At 37.0% G+C, this 20,395-nt stretch overlaps 1 protein-coding gene across 3 annotated transcripts in view; it reads left to right on the forward strand.

Moving 5' to 3' along the window:
* The window catches only part of PIAS1 (protein inhibitor of activated STAT 1), a 119,058-nt gene that overhangs the window by 75,219 nt on the left and 23,444 nt on the right, over window positions 1-20,395 (forward strand). For all 3 annotated transcript variants that reach the window (XM_034993899.1, XM_034993901.1, XM_034993900.1), the window contains exons 3-7: window positions 3,361-3,445; window positions 3,707-3,754; window positions 7,842-7,932; window positions 8,585-8,719; window positions 15,258-15,363. In XM_034993899.1, the coding sequence (XP_034849790.1) occupies window positions 3,361-3,445; window positions 3,707-3,754; window positions 7,842-7,932; window positions 8,585-8,719; window positions 15,258-15,363 (465 nt within the window). The remainder of the gene's footprint in view (window positions 1-3,360; window positions 3,446-3,706; window positions 3,755-7,841; window positions 7,933-8,584; window positions 8,720-15,257; window positions 15,364-20,395) is intronic.

Genomic DNA, 20,395 nt, shown 5'->3' on the forward strand with positions numbered 1-20,395 from the left:
CAGATCAGGGGAGCTGATGGACCTGTATTATAAGAAGAACATGGGCTTTGGAGATGTTTAGATCTGAGTTCCAGTTCTGCTTCCACTTAACCTAATATGAGGCCTTGACAGTTACATAACAACTTTGAACATCAATTTCTAAATCTGAAAAAGGAGCAGATACATTTTCTTCATTGGTGTATAGATTAACAGTAGATGGTAGTTGTTGATAAAAATACTCTTAGTCACATCACATTTGGACTAATACATCAGTTTATAAGCAACCATAAATCTCAGTGGCAAACAAGTAAGGTTTATGTCTGGCTTATGTTACTTACTAGCTGCAGATTGGCTGTGGCTGTGTTTTATGTTCTTTTCACTCTAGAATCAAGGGTGGACTGGAACGAAAGATGGTGAAACCAAAGGAGAACTCATAAAGGTCTGCCTAGAAGTGGTATACTTCCACTCACATTTCACTGGCCAAGGCTAATGTCAGTGGCACTGGAATAATCTTATTTAGAATAAATATATATATATATTGTGACAGAGTGTGTACAGTTCTTGCTGTTGCTTTAAGGGTGTGACAACCTGAAGTATGTCCAGAGGATCAGGATGGTGAGTAATTCTGCAGTCTCCCCTGAAATACAGTGAGAAGAGTTGAAAAAGAGGGGCTTGTTAATGCTGTCTAAAATACTTGAAGAATGGCTGTCACTGGATATGGAGTATGACACTGGTGGGTAGAAATTGCAGCATTATGTATTTTGACTCAGTATAAGGGAGCAAGGAGGAAAGTGGATAGAAAAGGAAATTGTTGGTTGTTTTTAATATCTTACTTCATTTATATTCTTCAAAATAACCCTGTGAAGTTGTGGGTATGTGTGTGTGTTTATGTTTAAATATTGGAGGAGGAAACAGTCACAGAGTGGATAAGTACCTATGGTCATATGGCAAGTAAGTGGCAAAACCATTTTGGAATCTAGGTCTATGTGACCTCATCTCTTTCCACTAAATTTTGCTACTCTGTAGGGCTGCATGCTTTCTTATAATTAAACTGTTAATATCAGCCATCTTCTGCCTGACAAAGTCATGGCCACTCTTCTCTCACCTCTAAATGGATTCAAAAAAAGTGTGAGGAAAAGTTGAAAGGAAGGTTGAACTCTAAATTGGTGGTCTGCAAACTTATGTGTTAATATGCCCCTCTCAGTAAAATAATTTAGCATATATGTGTGTGTATATATATGTCATATCTATTAAGCTATTATACTAATATTCTCTATGTTATAAAACAAAAAATAGAAGTTACAAAAGTTAAGATTTTACATACAATTTTAGATATTTTTATAAATTAGAGATTTCATGTAAAATCTCAACTTTTTAAAACTTACATTTATAGTAGGTAGGTACTTTTTCTTGTATCCCTGTGGATTGTCTTGTGTACCTTCTGAGATGCATACCCCCAACATTGGAAGTCATTGTTTTGGATACGTTGGACTCCTTTTTCAGTATGAGGATTCTGTGATTCTGTTTGGCCTGAGTTTTCCTGAAAGGGATAATAATAGCTTAATTGCCTTTCAGAAAAGTTTTTAAGATAGTCTGTTACCTAAGACAAAACTCTGAAGTTCTTCACTGGCATTCATTGTGGAAATTAAGCCTGAAAACCACATAGATGAAAGGTGCTTTTCCAGATCAATTGTAATAACTTCATGAGCAGTACAATCTAAAAAGAGTTTGTAAATAGGGGTTATTACTAAGTAATAAGCCTCATTTCTGTGTGTGGCACAAGCAACTGTCTCTTTATTTTGGTCATGTCTTCTTTATCTAAATCTGCATGTATGTGTCCAAAACTTACTGTACTCATATATTCTAAAATGAATCTGAAATTTGCCTAAAGAGAAATATGAATATTTGTACTTGGGAAATTATTTTAGCACTGTTTTAGAATGGAGCCAGAAATCTAAATTAGGCTAAGCCTACTGGATTAAAATCTTCATAGAGAGATATCCTTTAAGAAGCAAAGGAGTTATTTATTTGCATTGTTTGAGGGAGGAAGTGATCTTCTTTTCTGCCTTCTAGTCCTTGGTTATCAGTCATTTGCCGGGTCGGTACCTCACAATTAAGGTAACTTTCTGGTTAGTAACTCTTTCTTGGGGATAGATTTTTTAAGTAAAAGCCTTCCCAGTTCACAGAAAGCAGAAATGCAAATCTGGCCTTTAAAAGATGCTTCTATATTGAGATGAAATTGTAGATCAGCAGTGATCTTTTCCATTTTTTTTCTCATCGTGATACATTTGTACAGATTTTTCGGCATGACATACTGCAGCTTGGTGGTAATTGTAGAGGAAGTGTTGTTTACAAGTCAGATCAAACCCTGTTTAAACAAAGAGATGGCCAAATTCAGCTACTTTTTCTGCATGGGTTTAAGTGGCCCACAGGCCAGGATTTCCTTGATAGTAACTTTTAGTGATCCTTTTTTCTAGAAAATTACCCTTGAAAGGTATAGTTTAAATAGTTTCATATTTTTAAGTTGTCATATTCTTTTCTTCGTTCAGCAATCATTCATTGCTTCTTGTGCCAAGCACTGAGGAAACATTAGGGCTGATTTTTAAAATATGCATGTAACTGGTATAAGCCAATAGAATTACTGTTGCTCACAGCAGCATACTGTAGGAATCCCTGCTCTTACACAGACCTGTCCGTGCTTGCCTGCTCTCTTGTTTGTTTCATTCTCCCTACGTCCCTTCTCCTCCCTCCCTTCCTCTCTTCATTCCCTTCCTTCCCCTCTTTTTGTAGCTCTTTCCTTCTTTGAGATAGTGACCACAGGCAGATTATGAAGTCAGATCATCTAAGTTTAGGAGAAACTATTTATGGTATTTACTGTGTAACACTTGCATGGTATAGTTAGGCAGGAGATGATAAAATTCGTATTTTGCCTTCAAGACCAAATGTCACCTCACCTTTGCAGATCTCCAGATGTGTATGTTTGTTACTTAGCTCAGAAACCATGTGTCTTTAAATGGGTTTATATTTTTCTACTTTAAATAAAATTAATATAAGCATGTTTTTATACAAGTGTGCTTTTTTAGATGCACACATTTATATGATTAGATAATTTTCAGTTAGTGTTTCTTTGATTATGTATTTTCTGAATTTGAATCCTGATATGGCTTTTGAAATTAGCCATTTTGGTGTCTATTTCTGTTACATTACAACTGGCACATTTCTTACTTTTCAGTGCTTTAATTGCCTTGTTATCTAAACTCTAGAATATATTCCAGTTAATTAAAGTCATGTGAATAATTGGGCTTTTTTTTTTTTCTGGCTGTTATGTTCTCTATTGATGAATTTGAAGGTAATTAAAAGTATAATTCTTTTCTTCTTTAGCATCAGACAACAGCCAGCGCTTTCGAGAAACCTGTTTTGCATTTGCATTGACACCACAGCAAGTGCAGCAGATCAGTAGTTCCATGTAAGTTCTCTTCAAGTGTAACTTGCAGTTTGGCCTTTGAAACCAGTAATGTCTAGAATAAGTGATTTTTAAAAGCAGTGTATTGGGTGAGTATTAGTGTCATGCGAATATTAGTATTGAAAATGCTATTATAGTGTTAGTTATCTGAAGAACAGTTATATCTCTGATAATTTGAAGAACTTTAGGAGTAACAGTGTCTTTGAATCAGCTTTCATGTGCATATTTTAAAAATAATTGTAGTTCCTACCCTGTCTTTTCTAGGGATATTTCTGGGACCAAATGTGACTTCACAGTGCAGGTCCAGTTAAGGTACAGTATTGTCTATAGTATATATCCAATGTTTAAAAGTTAATATTCCTTAAAGAGTCTTATAAATTATGTAATTTTCAATAAGTATATTGAAAGTACTAGGTTTAGATGTTTGGGTGAGGGAAGACCTTCTCCTGTTATGAAATATCCTAATTTTTATACAGTTTAGATTTTAATATAGCGAGTCATGTACCATATATCTAACCACCTTTCTCCGTTTTGGTTGCCTTTAGTTGGTTGAGAAGCTCCAGCTAATGATATGTTTAAATGATATGATAGTGTGAGCTCTTTAGAACTACTCTTTTGTGAATGTGCAAAGGATGACAAACTACTGTAAATACAGAACTAGTACTTAGGTTAAGTGTCTCACAGACTACCAAAAACCAAAACAGTCTAATTTGCTTTGTCCTGTATTTTAAATCATTAATTTAAAAACTCTATTCTAGACTTCATGAGACCTCTCTTGATAGTTTTGCAAAGACGAATGGAAAATTTTCTAGCATGGATTCACAGATTCCCCTTATTCAGTTTCTTTTCTTAGCTCATTTTTTCTAAGGATATCTAAGAATTCTTTTATGTTAATATGTCTCTCTGTCTTATATAAACCATCTTATGGTACTCTTTTTACTCTTTGACTATCCCTGTAGGAACCTAACTGCTCCACACTAGTCTTGTCTCAGTAGGGATAGAAGAGCGAGTATAAGACCGATGTTTTCCTCCATAAGCTGTTTTCCCTAAAGTGGGAAGGATCAGTCAGACAGATAGCCACAATCTCACTAATTGGATCCGAAGTTGTATGTACAAATTATAAATACATTAGGAGGTCAGAAAAGAGAATAAAGCACCCGCTCAGTGCTTTAGGGAATGATGTGAAAAACTCTGAAATTGGCTTAAAAATACAGTGATGAAAACAGTGAGAAAGCAGAGGAGAGGTTGAAATCTTGATTTTATTATTTTTTTTAAGTTTTATTTATTTTTAAAGATTTTATTTATTTATTTGAGAGAGAACAGAGAAAGAAACAGAGACAGAGAGAGCATGAGCAGGGGGGGAGAGGCAGAGGGAGTGGGAGAAGCAGACTCCCTGCTGAGCGGGGAGCCTGATGCAGGGCTCCATCCCAGGACTCTGAGATCATGACCTGAGCTGAAGGCAAACTCTTTTTTTTTTTTTTTTAAGATTTTATTTATTTATTTGAGAGAGAGAATGAGATAGAGAGCATGAGAGGGAGGAGGGTAAAAAGGAGAAGCAGACTCGCTGCCGAGCAGGGAGCCCAATGCGGGACTCGATCCAGGGACTCCAGGATCATGACCTGAGCCGAAGGCAGTCGCTTAACCAACTGAGCCACCCAGGCGCCCCTGAAGGCAAACTCTTAACCAGCTGAGCTGGTTAACCACCCAGCACCCCTGAAGTCTTGATTTCAGAGTGCACTGACAAAGATGTTCCTATATAAAAGGTACTTTATCCTCTGTCGGGGCAGAACATGATAATGACTGAATAAATTAAAGGACTAAAGTTTGATGCCTTCGTAATTATATAGTGCTGTAATTTTGCTTACTTCTGCATCAGCAGTTTTCTTTTGTTCATACTGATGTGTGACATTATCGTTTGAAACTGTTTTTTAAACTGTTGCCTGGAGCCACCCATAGGGGTCTGTGCTAGGTCCCTCACACCCCCCAACACACACTCTGAACCAAAGTAGTACTGCTTTGATCTATTTTGCATGTTTGACTTCTGGGTTAGTTTTCATTTGAAGAAAGAGTCCCAAGACTAAAATAAAATTTGAAAACCATAGTTCTAGAACAAAAGATCTAGTTCCTGTCTTCAGTATTTTATATTAATATACATGCATTCTATAACACAGCAACAGGTATGGTTCACCTTCCAAAGGAATGTTTTCTGTTTAAGATAGATCAGCCCTCTATTTCAGTGGTTTCAAGGGAATCTTGGTGGTTAAAAAATGGTTGGGGTGCCTGGGTGGCTCAGTCGTTCAGCGTCTGCCTTCGGCTCAGGTCATGATCCCAGGGTCCTGGGATCGAGCCCCGCATCGGGCTCCCTGCCCGGCGGGAAGCCTGCTTCTCCCTCTCCCACTCCCCCTGCTTGTGTTCCCTCTCTCGCTGTCTCTCTCCCTCTGTCAAATAAATAAATAAAAAATCTTAAAAAAAAAAAAGGTTTAGCCCATAAATAAATAAATAGATAGATAGATAAAAATAAATAAATGGTTTAGCCATTTTCAATTCACATTCATCTCCAGAACTTGATGAAAAAAGAACCATTTTGTATTAGAGTTGGTAATTGTTAGGTGGTTCTTTGCGATTTGATAAAATGGTTATTTTTCATCCTAATCCCCTTACCCTCGATAACAAGGTCTACAATCCCCGTGTATTATTTAAGTTGGGAGTGTATACCTATTATCTTAATTATAAATTGTGTCTAAAGCATGAAAATAATTTGGTCAGGATTAGGGTCACTGTTTTCTCTATTAGATTCCTAGTCTGTTCTCATTTATGTACCTGTTTCCCCTCCCCACCACCACGAACTCCTTCACAGCAACTTTTTGCTATTCCTCTTTTTTCTTCTTTTCCCTTTGGTTTGTTAGGGTGCCTTAGATTTTTGCCTTTTACTTAAATGAATAGGAGTCAACTTGTCATATAAATCATTCTTTTCTGTAGCTTCAGGCAGCCAGACTCTGTGTTTTAAATTTATCACTGCATTGGAATAATTTATTAAAAACTTTGTGGCATTCTTTTACTGTTGCAGTACAAAAGATTGTCCTGTAACAGGTTTTGCTGGGGTTAGAGATGATCCTATGAGCTTTGATGTCTGTGTATTTTCATCTGTGTTGCTATGTATATTTCAAGAAAATCTTTGTAGATCAGTAATTCTTAACTCCTTTATGGGTAGGTCCCTTACCCTTTGAGAATCTGATGGAAGCTACAGATTGTTTCCCCATACAGATGAATGTATATATGTACATAGAAAATTGTCCAGCTTGTGGATCCTTCCACATACAGATTCCATAGCCGGCAGGTTAAGACCCTACACCATAGATGGTGAGGGAAGATGTTTGTGTGTGATGAATATTTCACAGAATTCAGATAGGGTTCTTTTTAACATATAACTCAAAGATGCTGTGAATGTTCTCTAAAGGTGGGATGAGCTGGGATGCCTGGGTGGCTCAGGTCGTTTAAGCATCTACCTTTGGCTCAGGTCATGATCCCAGGGTCCTGGGAACAGGTCCCGCATTGGGCTCCTTGCCCAGCGAGGAGCCTGCTTCTCCCTCTGCTTGGCGCTCCCCTAGCTTTTTCTTCTCTCTCATAAATAAATAAAATCTTAAAAAAAAAAAAAAAAAAAGGTGGGATGAGCCTCAGCTGTATATTGGGAATAAGGAAGTTACTAAGATGTCTTAAATAGCAAATTAATAATTTGTTTCTTTATGTAAGCATGAACAGAACGAGAATTTACAAATTATGTAGCTGTCCATAGTTTTCTTAAACAATTATGAGTTTCTAAAATAGTGTTTTAAATGTATGTAGATATAGTACAAATAATATTATTTTTCAACACCTTCACTTCTCAGGGAATAATGGAGTACCTTGGCTTAGTGGGTAGAATTTGGTCTTAGGGATGGACTTATAGCATTTTCAGTATATTCTGCTAAGAACCAAGAAATGACTATTTTATAAGCAGATAAGTTTGAGAGATACTGTGTATTATATCTCCCTCTTAGAAAGTTACAGTGCATGTTACCCTAGCTCTGAGGTGTTCTATATTAAGATAATTTAATTTTTTGATTCAGAATGTCTTTAATTTATTCCACTACAGAGCCTTTTTTTCCTTCCTAGAACATGCTTAAGCAAATGATCGGCAATATTATGAAGACAATTGTAGGTTGATAGTTGTGATCATTGAAACTTTACATTGACAGAATTATTTATTTTCAGTTTGTGTAATGTGCTTATTCATCATGTGAAATGTCTAGCTCTAGTAGTTTTTGTTGTTAAATTTAGCAACCTTTTAGATTAGCTATTGAACAAAAATATTGAGGTCATCCTTTAATAAAGGAAGTTAAACTTGTCCTTTATTGTTTAGGTTTTGTTTATCAGAAACCAGTTGTCCACAAGAAGATCACTTCCCACCCAATCTTTGTGTGAAAGTGAATACAAAACCTTGCAGCCTTCCGGTAAGTCCTAAAAGCTATTTTTTAAATGCATTGGCAATATAGCTATCAAATAAGTCATGACAGCTGTTGTTAATCATAGTTTTTCATTAAGAAAACATCTTTATTTTGGATGTATATTCACGTGACTGTGTAAAACACTTGTACCAACTATGTATAATTAACAGCTGTGACATTAGCTGTGGAGACAAAGTCTAGGCCTTGGAGTTGGGTGTGGCAGTTTTATTGTTATACTGGATTTTGAGAGACAAGAAATTGTTTCAACAAAACCTCAGCAGTACTCTTGTGAGTCTGGAAGCCTGCGGTAGAATAGGGGAAGAATGCTGTGTCTTAAATAGAGAATGAGAGTGCAGGCTATTATTGGTCACCTTTAAAATGATCCTTATATACTTATCCAAGCTCTTTATGAATTCATCCTGATTCCTAAGTTTTAGAGATTTGTAACTTCTATCGCCAGTATTATTCTCAGGCTTACTATAATGAGACTGTAGGGTTGTTTAGAGAAATAATCTTGTAAATGTTTGCTTCTCTAATTTTTAATGAAAATATTTATATTCTGGTATGTAGTTTGTGGGGGCTTTTTGTTTGTTTTAGGAATGGAAGTTGAAATGATTGTGGAAATAGTAAGTGGAAATAAATGATATTTTATCCTTAGGGTTATCTTCCACCTACAAAAAATGGTGTGGAACCAAAGCGACCCAGCCGACCAATCAATATCACCTCACTTGTCCGATTGTCCACAACAGTACCAAACACCATTGTTGTTTCTTGGACTGCAGAAATTGGAAGAGTAAGTAAATTTTTATTTCTACTAGATTTTAGTATTATAAGGAAGGGATGATCTCCATGGCTACCTGAGCTTATATGTAAATGATAATGTAAAATGAGTTGCAAAAGGATTTATTTTTGTCTCACAATGAATTTTCAACATGTTCCCATTTAAAAAATGGGATCATGCAGTATTCATTGTTTTATAACCTGATCCTTTCACTCAGCCATTTATCATGAACGTCTTTTTATGTTATTACGTGTTCATCTGCATGATTTCTAATGGCTAGGTCATATTCCAGTATGAATATGCCATAATTTAGTCTATCCCTATTGTTGAGCAGTTAGTTGATTTATTGATTGATCGATTCATTGCTGTTTCAAAGATCATCCTAGTAGCTATGCTTTTGCAAACATATATCATAATTTCCTTAAATTCCCAGAAGTGGAATTCCTGAGTCAAAGAGCATGCAGAATTTAAAGAAATGTTGTGTACTTTGACAGATTGCCTTACCAGAAGATGTACAAATTTATTCTCTGACTTTCAGTGTTTGTGTGCCCCTTGACCCATACCCTATCAATACTTTTATCTTCTTTAAAATCTTTACCAAGTTTAGTAGGTAGATAAAGGCACCATGTTGTTTTGATTAGTGCTCCTTTTATTACTGAGATTGAACATATTTTGTTGTGATTTACATTTTAAAATTATATCCATATTTATTTCTCTATTGCTGTTTTTCTTATTCTTATTTATGAATTCTTTATATATTAAGCCTTAACCTCTTTCACATGTTGCAAATATTTGTTTCCAGTTTGTTTGCCTTTTACTTTTATTTATGTGATTATTTAATATTTAGAGGACTTAAATTATTATAGAGCCAATTTTTAACCAGTTGTGTGTGTGTGTGTGTGTGTTCTTTCCTCCTCAGTCCCCGTCACACTTAAGTCTGTCTGCCCTTCCCAACCTTACATAAATATTTGTTTATATTTTCTTCTAGACTTTTGAGGTTTTTTGTTTTACCTTTAAATAATCCATCGCAAGTTCTATGTGGTGTGAAATAAAAATTTACTTTCATTTTTTCAGTAGCCAGGTGGTCTGACACCATTAACTAAATAAATGCTGATTCAGAAGCCACCATTACTATGTGTTTGACTTTTATTTATCCTATGTGTGTTTCTGAATTTTTTTATATTGTTCCTTAGTCTTGCATTCTTTTTCTGGGACAATTTCAGAATGTTTTTGATTATTTCAGTGTTATAATGTGAGCTTATGTCTATTCATTAATTCATTTGAAATTCATTGAATGCTTACTGTATGCCGTGCCTTTACTGAAAACTGACAGTACCATAGTGAGAAAAGAAAGTCCTCATTCTTTTAGAGCCTGAGGTCTGGAGCCAGGTGGTCAGACACAAAAAAGGTGAACATACTTAGCAGAAGGACTATGGAGGGAGAGGTGTGCGGTGATTTTAGAGTATATTAAAGGGTACTTTGTATTAGGCAGAGGTCAGGTAGGGCTTTGTTGAGGAAGTAGTGACTGAGCCAAGAGTTAAGAGAAGGGTAGAAGGAAGCAGTTTGGGCTAAAGGTTCAGAGGACACAACCTGCACAACAGCTCAGTGGCAGGGGTGAGCCTGGTTCTTTTCAGGAAACTGAGAGGGAGCCACTGGGGCTGGAGTGCAGAGAGTGGGGAAGAGCAGTGTACAGGATGAGGCTATAGAGGTAAGAAAGGGTCAGGCCATGCAGGGCCTGTGAGGTACTGTTAATGTTAAGGATATTCTCTCTCTCTCTCTCTTTTTTTAAAAATTTATTTATTTGAGAAAGAGCATGCTGGAGAGAGAGAGCATGCACGTGCACAGGCAGCGGGGAGGGACAGAGGGAGAGGGAGAAGCAGACTCCCAAGGAGCAGGGAGCCCAATGCAGCGAGCCCGATGCAGGGCTTGATTCTAGGACCTGGGATCACGACCTGAGCTGGAGGCATACACTTAACCGACTGAGCCACCCAGGCGCCCCAAGGATATTCTCTCTTTTTTTTTTTAAGATTTTATTTATTTGACAGAGACACAGCGAGAGAGGGAACACAAGCAGGGGGAGTGGGACAGGGAGAAGCAGGCTCCCCACTCAGCAGGGATCCCGATGCGGGGCTCGATCCCAGGACCCCGGGATCATGACCTGAGCTAAAGGCAGACGCTTAACGGCTGAGCCACCCAGGTGCCCCAGGATATTCTCTTTTTAAGTGAGAATTTTACAGTAGTATGTTTCTGTTTACAAAAAGTTATTCTTCAGAGTGGTAAACAGTTTGAATGGAGGCCAGAATCATGCAGAGCAGTCACCTCTTAGGAACAAGCTATTGCTGAAGTATTAGTGGAAGAGAGCGGGTGTTAGCCTAGAGCAGTGGCAGTAGGGATGGAGAGAAGTCAGGGGTCAGTAGGACTGAGCAAGAAATTACAAGTAGGGGCGGAGAAAACCAGGAGATGTCAGGGATGACTCCTGGGTTTCTGGCTGGAATGAGAAGGTAAATGATAATATTACCGAGATAGAGGAAACACTGAAAAAGGATTGAGTTTAGGCATGTTTTTGGTCATTTCATTGCCTTGGAGGAAGGAGTGTTGGAGAACTAGATGATGAAGAAAATCATGAGTTCAGTTTTGAAGCTTTTGAGTTTGAGATGCCTGGGAGACGTTCTAAATAGGCAATTGATATTAGACTCAGAAGGTAAGTTTGGGCTAGAGAAGAAAATGTGAGCTAAGGGTGAGGGAGGCTGTGAGGAGAGCAGAAGTGTTGGAAGAGTAATTACAGAGAGGGAGCCACATTCCCCTGAATTGCTCCCCCAAATCTTTCTGGGAATTGGAATGAGATTGCTTTAAATTAGTACATTGAGTTAGGATTAATTTATTTACAGTATTTAATATTTCCATTCCAGGAGCTGTATGTTTCTCCCTTTATTCAGAACTTTTATGTTCCTCAGTCATTTAATAAGTTTCTTCTTATAGATCTTCCATATTTTTTATTAATTCCTATATTGTTTATTGTTATAGTTGCTGTTGTTAAGTAGATCTTTTTTCTATTATATTTTCTAAAGACTTTATTTATTGTTGGTTTATTTAAAAGCTAGTTATTGTTGAATATTTACTTAATACTTGCATTCATATATTGGTTCCAACAGCTTTTTAGTTGGTTTCTTGGTTTTTCCAGGTGGGCAGTTCTGAGTTTGAAAAGATGTATCGTTATACAAATAATGATAATCCTAGTACTTATGTCATAATTTCTTGTTTTCTGTTGTGCTGGCTAGAACCTTCAGAACAATGTTAAATAATGGGAGTGCTAGTGGACATGCTCAACTGTTTCTTACGAAAATGAGAATACTACTAGTACAAATAATGATGTAATTAAATTTTTTTTTTAAAGATTTTTTTTTAAAGATTTTATTTATTTGAGAGAGAGAATGAGAGAGAGCGAGAGAGAGCATGAGAAGGGGGAGGGTCAGAGGGAGAAGCAGACTCCCTGCTGAGTGGGGAGCCCGCTGCGGGACTCGATCCCGGGACTCCAGGATCATGACCTGAGCCGAAGGCAGTCGCTTAACCAACTGAGCCACCCAGGCGGCCGATGTAATTAATTTTTGACAGAACTTAATTACATCAACAGTATACTCCTGTATTGCTCTTTTACTGGATATCTTTGTGAGACATGGATTTTGAATTTTATCAGAATCCTTTTTGACACCTATCAAGGTTATATTTTTTTTCCTTAATTAAATATATCACTGTTAGGTTTTTGAAATCCTTTTAAATGTTTTACTTCTAGTGTACTTTGGGGGTTTGCCTTTGTCTCCCTTTTTGAAGAGGATATTGAAAAATGTTTTTTGTTTTGTATTGGGTTTTTTGCCTGTGGGTGTGAAACGTATAGCCTACCAGGGTGTTTACAATGAACTATGAAAGAAGGCCCAAACTTCGGCAGAGGAGGGAAATGTGGTGCTGATACAAAGCATTAGAGAAGAGAGGAAAGCCTTTCAAACCTCAGAAAGAAGACAGTATGTTCAGTGATTTGAAAGTGGTCTACTAGGTAAGATCTTTGTATAGACCACAGTCTACAAGTTAGAGACCTTCTTTTTGAAGTAAAACATTGAAAGAAAATTTTCTTTACCAAAGCCCAGAAGATAACTTATTATAATGTTTTTCTGTCACTAGTTTTAATTCAACTTGTAAGGATACTCTATTCATTTGCATAAGATCTCTTACTGTTTTGGGGATTATAAGTTACTACTGAGAAGTGTTAAAAATACATCTGCAAAGGAAATAGCAGAGTTAGTGTTAGCTAAAGCTAAGGTGGTAATCATATTACAATATATAAATGTGTCAAATGAACATGTTGTTCACCTTAAATGTACACAGTGTTATATGTCAATTATATCTCAATTTTAAAAAGACAATATATATATGTATATATATATATTTTTTTTTCTTTTTTAAAGAAGAGCCTGTGTAGTGCTTGAAGGAAATAAGTGAACTGTATTGTAACTTCTTATCCTACCTCAGGGTAATCACTGCATTTAGCATTTATTAAACCTCATTGTTTATAGAAAAGTTATTTAGATACTGGTATAAAGGACACTTCATGAGTAGATTATATCTTAATATGGAGAAAATGCCCTTTGAACTTGATAGACAATTTTGAAGACTTTGGAGAAGGCATTTGACAAAAACATCAGTGTAATGCAGTATTTATGAGTAGTTGGAATTAAGTAGCACTTTGAAGGGTTAGCAGAAACAGTATATTATCTACCTAGACGAGATAGCTTGCCACTGTGAAGGTTTGGGGTTTTATGCTGCTGAATCTCTTTCAAGTGATACAAAACTGAATTCCATATTATCAGTACAAGTGGCATTTGTTAATACCTGACATTCTTTTTGCTGCTGCTGCTTTTTTTTACATTTGGTTACATGTTTCAACTAGAGTGAACATACCTTTTCACTGAACTTGTAGTTGTGGTTTCTACTTGATCTCTCCTTAAAAAATTATAAAAAGCCTGAGGGGGATTTCTAGTACTGAAGATTCAAGCTGTCAGTACATAATTTCACAGTGTTAATTAGCATTTCTCCGGTTTCTGTCATACTCGAAATATTAATCAAATAAATAATAAAGGTGAATAAGGTTTTTTTTTCCCCCAGAGGAAGCCTTTTAGTTTTATTTTAGATTGGTGTGTTGTATGCTGTAAAGTTTAGGCAAGTTTTAAGGTTCCTTGTAAATTAGCTTTTTTGACACTTCATTTTTTCCCCATAAAATATGTAACATACGAACATGGATAGGTTTCTGAACTCTAAGTGAAAATTTGGCCTTCCGGAGGATACTGAGGATATTTCCTCTTGTTGTCAGAAGGGGAATGCATATTTGAAAAGTCTGAAAGTTGGTTGGGAGGGTCAAAGCAAACAAGGTGTGTTATTGCAAGAACTGTTGAGAACTCCACTAGCCTTGGCCATTAAGTCCACTGTCCTGACAGCCCTATTCTTTCTTCCTGGGTTCTAGTGCCAGCTCTGTCACCAAGCAGATGCATGATCATGAGCAGATGACATATCTTTTTGTGCCTCCTTTTAATGAACTCTTTACTTAGAAAAATACTTATCCTACCTGTCTCGTATAGGCCTTCTGCGAGGTTTAAATTAAGCAGATAATATATGTTAAGAGTGCTTCAGAAATTGTATGTAGCTGTAAGCTAGAAGGTGGCAGTAAGTATTCTTTCTTTTGCTTCTTTCCAAATCTCTTGATCTTCTTCTTGATCCCAACACCAAATGGAAAGTGGCCCTTCTCATTTAGATCTCTCTCCTACCCTTAATAAGCCTCAGCCTTCTTTTCTTCCTCTTATCCAGTCATGTACCCTTCACTCCGCGTTGGCTTTATTGATTAACTGTTTTCTTTGTTCCCTTCTCCTGCTACCATCTTCTCTACCAGTCCTCTGCTGGTAATGGATATTCATCTATTCATTTGCCAAACCAGCAGCTTCTCTTTGAAAATCTTTAGTATTCCCTTTGTGATAATGGCCCACGTAGGGTCTTTCAAAACTAGTTAGCGCTATAAAGAGAGATTCGATGGTATAGATTAGGAAGCCAATCTAATTTGTAATTTTTAAATAGCTACTATTTTAGACCTGTTACCTACTAAATGTGGTTTATGGTGATTTTGACATCTTATTGGCCTTGGTTTATATTTCAGTTTTAACAATTTTTTTTTTTTTTATAGAGGTGCCTCAAATTGATTAGCTTTGAGCATAGGTAGTCAGGTAATATAGAAGCATGACAGACCTGGCTTTATTGCTTGAAAGTTGCAAAATTCTTTTACTTCTCTATACTTCCCTTTCCTCGTCCATAAAAGTAGGTTTATGACCACCTCAGCAGCTTTTTGGTTAGGACTAAATTAATTCCTGTTCATGAAAACACCTGATAGTGCCTGGCCACATAGTAGGTGTTTTAACAAGTGTTAGTTTTCTTTCCCTATCATTGTGGGATTAAAATAGATGTACTATTTACTTACGTATGTTGTTTTTCTACATCTTTTTTTTTTTTTTTCCAGAACTATTCCATGGCAGTGTATCTTGTAAAACAGTTGTCCTCAACAGTTCTTCTTCAGAGGTTACGAGCAAAGGGAATAAGGAATCCGGATCATTCTAGAGCTTTAAGTACGTATGATAAACTTATTTCATTTATGCAGCTGAACTATTTTGGTAAAGGTTAGAGTAGTATATTTTCAATGAAAGAAATTTCTTTTCACTAGAGCTTGTTATAGAGGATTCAAAACACTGAAAGCTTGTTTTCTGAATAAAGTAAATCAAGACTTAGAAGTAGTTTTAATATCTTCGTTATGACCTATATTTTATAATCTCTATTTTACTGACCTTAAAAGTAACTTTAGAAAGCCAGTAAATGAATATGGAAGAATATTTTACTGTAACTTCATAAAATAAATGTTTATGGAATTCTAGGAGACAGGAAGGAAATCTTGGCATGTATTTCATGAGAATTATTTTGTATTTAAGGTTTACCCAGGAGAAATGTGCAGGGTACGTGATGACTATATCCCTGAATTAATAAAGTAAAAAGATAGTGGGATGGTAAAAATAATAATGAAGCAGGTTCTGTTAATCAGTTATGTAGGCCTTGGACAAGTCACTCTACTTCTCTGAGTTTCATGTTCCTCATCTGTAATAAGAGGTTGTTACTATGTGATTTCTAAAGCTCCTCCAAAGTCTGGGCTCATAGTTATGAATAACTAGATGGTTCGTAGAGTTGTGTAGAATTTGAGATGCAGCAAGTTCTACAAATTGACCGTTCTAGCCTCAGTTTTTGAGGATGAAGGCCAGAGGTTGGCAGCCTTTCCCAGGAGGAGAAATAAGTTCTTCTTTTGTTCTCTTCTTTGTGAGAGATAGATTCTTTATGGATGGATGAATTCAGAGATGGGTCTGGACACAGGAAACAAAACTTTTACAGGCAGGGATTAGATAGCTCCTCTTTAAGAGTTCTTGATGTGAGTTGATTAATGAAACCCACTCTCAGATTTAGTTAGGCACACTCTGGTGAAAAGAACTAAAGTAGTAAGGCCAGCTTTCCTCTCACTTTCCTCTGTGTAGCTTTTATCTTTTTTTGCTAACCTGTTTCTGTGCCAGAGTAAAAGATCCCACTACTTCTGAATAGCAGTATGCCCTCAGTAGTTCATTAAAGGACTTTTCTGCATTAAAAGAACCCTTTTTAAAATGCAAATAATCCTGAGTCAAGAGGAGCACACTTTTGGCTAATGCCTCTGTAGACATTCCTCAAAAGACAGTGGAGAGCTAGAATGACAGCACTGGTTTGGGGTCTAGGGGAGAGGAAGCACCAGTTGGCAGGGACAAAGAAGAACAGACAGACATCTGCTTTGTAGCACCATCTGGAGGGAGAGTAGGAAGGTGAGCCAGGATTATTTTATTTTCTGGAAGGAACCACTGTTAGTCACTATTAAGCAGCAACAACTTCTTAATTCAGAGGCTATTTATTTCATCTCTGATACAATGCTGGAAGTGGAGAGTAGTTGCAGAGTGAGTGGGATTTTTGTGACAGTTTATATCTTATCTTACTTACTGGCCTGGAGAACCAATAAAACATTAATTAGGATCCTAGTAGTAAGATATTCGTTGTAATTGACCAAAGAACAGATTGTTTGCCTTTATACTATCTATAAAGAAATAACTTTCTGAATAAATTAATTGTGTAATTAAAAGACTGTATAAAACAACTTGACAGAAGAAAATGTTGACAGGTTTCTCCAGATTTTTGAAAAATCAAATGGCCTAAAAATATATTCATTGTAAGTCATTCTTAATCTTATCAGTAAATCTGCTGGCAGAGTTGTATTCATCAAATCAGGCACTATTATATTCTTGAAAGAATAAACTTAGTAATATTGAGACTTTTCACAGAGACATCTACTCTGATTCATTTGATTTAGTAGATTTAGTAGATTTAGTAGATTTTTGTCTTGTGGTTTTCACCTTTGTGTAGAGTTGTCTCCTCTATCGCAAAGGCAGCCCTTGACTAATTTTTGGTCACGTTCCTGTCTCCTCTCCTTGCAGCAGTCACTTTAAACCTTGGCCATAGTTTACTCAGACACTACTCCCCCTCTCGCAGCACACTGCCACTGCAAGAAAATTGGGCTACAAGAGGTGAATTCCCTCAAATGTCCATTTCTTCCTTAATCTTAGTGCTGCCATAACTGCTTTTCAGCTTATCTACACTTGTACCTATCCTTACTATTCTCTTCAGTCTTAGGAGGAAATGTCCCTTTTTCTGCTCAAAGTTAATCTTGTATTCATTTATTCTTCTCATTCAGGAAGTTATATTAAGAGTCTACAGTGTTCCAGGCACAGGAGAATATAGCATTAAACAAGACACACACCGTCTCTGCATCCCTTAGAAGTTTGCAGTCTGGTGGGAAAGACAGAATTAAGTGACTGAACGAGTCATTAATGAATTACAGTTGTGACATGTGCCTTAAAGAAAAAAGACAGGGAACTCTGGAGGTAATAACAGAAGAACGTAGTCCTCTCTGGTACTGTGATGTTTAAGATAAGATTATAAGGGTGAGGAGGAGTTAAGCCCCAAGATGAGAGGGGAATATGCCAAGAGACGAGGGCAGTGGAGCTAGAGAAAAGAGAACAAAGGAGGACAGTGGCCAGAGAGATAGCCACGGGGTGAGTTCATACAGATGACATAAAGGTAGATGATAGAAAACCCTGAAAAGATTTTTAAGCAGTGACATCATCAGATTTGGGCAATAAGAAGGTTGCTCTGAAGACTGAATTGAGGAGAGGCTGGACTGATAAGATGAGGCCACTGAGGAACCTGTTGTCCAGGTAAGAGGTGATGGTGTCTTAAACATAGGTAATGGTGATGGACATAGAAGTTGATGGCTCGAGAACTGTTGAAGGGTAGCCGTGGTGGCAGATTACATGTGGGGAGTGAAGGAAAAGGAGAAGTCTAGGAGGAGTTACATGGTAGGGCCATTTACTGAAATGGAGAACAGTGTGGAAAAGATTGAGGTAAAGGAGGAAAGATCAGAGTGTATGCTTACACTAGTATTTGAGATGTCTGTGAGACATCCAGGTGGAGATGCTTAGAAGCAGTGTTATGAGACCTCACTCCCTCATTTATCTGTTCTCTGTCCCTCTATAAACTCTTCCTGTCAGCCTTACCTGTCAGGTCTTTTTCATCCTTTAAAAAGTACACAAACAGGCTATTCTCTACTCTAGATAGAGCTCTGTGTTCCTCCGGTTGTCCTCATCCTACTTTCTTCAGAGAGTGGTCTACACTTGCTGTCCACCTCCTCATTGCAAGCCATGTGCTCTTTTAACTCTCATCATTCCACTGTGTCACTGCTGACAGTCTGATTGCCAAATTTAAACTTTCTTTCCAGTTTTCATCTTAGATATTTTTGCTGCATTTCCTACCAACCTCTTTCTCCTTGAAAGACTCTTCTCTATTTTTTTCTCAGTTACTTGCCTTCAGTGGATTCTCCTAAGGGAAGCATTATTTTCCCTGGGGTGTCATCCCTGGTCCATTTTCTGCATACTTTACCTAGAGATAATCACCTCTAGTCTTACGGTTTAAATGAGCACCAGCTCCCAAATACCTTCTTCCCAGACCTTCCCCTGAGTTTCAAATACAGATATGTATAGCTGGCTAACTGCCTTCACCAAAACATTCCACTGGTTCCTCAGATTCAGTTATTTAAAACCAAACTCACCAAATCCTATCAAACTTCCACCCTAAATATTTCTCAAATCCGTCTTCTCTCTCTCTCTCCCTACCATCGCTGCCCTCGTTTAAGCTCTCATATTCTGTCTTTGTTTAAAAAACCTATTCTTAAGTAATCTATCCCTCTTCGTTCTTGGCCCCTCTTCATATCTCTCTCCTGGTAGCAACCTAAGTGATTAATGCAGATCTAATCTTACCATTCCCTTGCAATCCATAGCTTCTTAACGTCGTGAAGTAAAAACTCCCCACTTTGTTAGCATGACAGATGTAGCTTTCCATGAAGTGGCACCTGCTTACTGCTTCCCAGGGTCATCTGTATTCACTCTTATTCTTATACGTTATATTCCATAAATACTGAATTCTTTTCTTTTATGCACTGCTCTGCCAGTATTGTTCTCTGTGCCTCCGAACTTCCCTCTTCTTTGCCTGACTCCAGTTATCCTTCATACTTCACTTTTTCCAGGAGGCATCTCAGAACCCCCGGAGTGGGCGAGTTGACTTTCAGCTAGGTCCTTGAACACATTTGCATTAGAGCACATTACAGATGATCCCACTGAGCATCTTTACTCTCTACTAGACTCTGAGTTCCTCTGGGCAGGAATTTAATCTTACTTATCTTTGAATTCCTAGTGCACAGTTCCTGGCGCATAGCAGATCCTCAGATTTTTGTTGAGGTAAACTGATTAAAAGAAAGGTAGAATAAAAATCCGGTCTCTGTGCCTCTGTTTCCTTGCCTATAAAATGAAGTATTGGCCTTAATAGGTTCAGGTGTTTACAGCCTTAAAGTTCTAAAAGGATGACTATAAAATAATCTGATATTAAGGAATGATAGAAATAATTAAACAAACAAACAAAAAACCCAGCCCTAAAGCAGCAGAAATAGAGAAATCTGTGATGATGGAAATTTTGTACATTTGCAGCAACATGTGGCTCTTGAGCTCTGAAATGTGGCCAGTGCAACTGAGGAACTGAATTTTAAATTATATTTAATTTAAATTTAAATATAGCTAAGTGTGACTGACTAGTGGCTAACTCTCATAGGTCATGACAACAGAGATTTTTAAAAAGGTTAAATGTGGCTCGCTATAACTTTATTATAGGTCAAATAATAAAATACTGTTAACCACTGCACTCACAGTGACACAGGAAAACTTTAATTCCCGGAAGACTTCCCACACGTTGGTTGATGTTGCAGGGTAAATATTATGACTTGTCTTTATTTTTTACTCCCTTGCCCACACATTAGAAGGATTTGCTTATTTTATTTTTCCTCACTTTCTTTTTTTTTTTTTTTAATTTTTTTATTCTTATGTTAATCCCCATACATTACATCATTAGTTTTAGATGAAGTGTTCCATGATTCATTGTTTATGCATAACACCCAGTGCTCCATGCAGAATGTGCCCTCCTCAATACCCATCACCA

This window comes from Mirounga leonina, unplaced genomic scaffold (assembly GCF_011800145.1).
Source record: "Mirounga leonina isolate KUSES-001 unplaced genomic scaffold, KU_Mleo_1.0 Mir_91, whole genome shotgun sequence".
Taxonomy (NCBI): Eukaryota; Metazoa; Chordata; class Mammalia; order Carnivora; family Phocidae; genus Mirounga; species Mirounga leonina.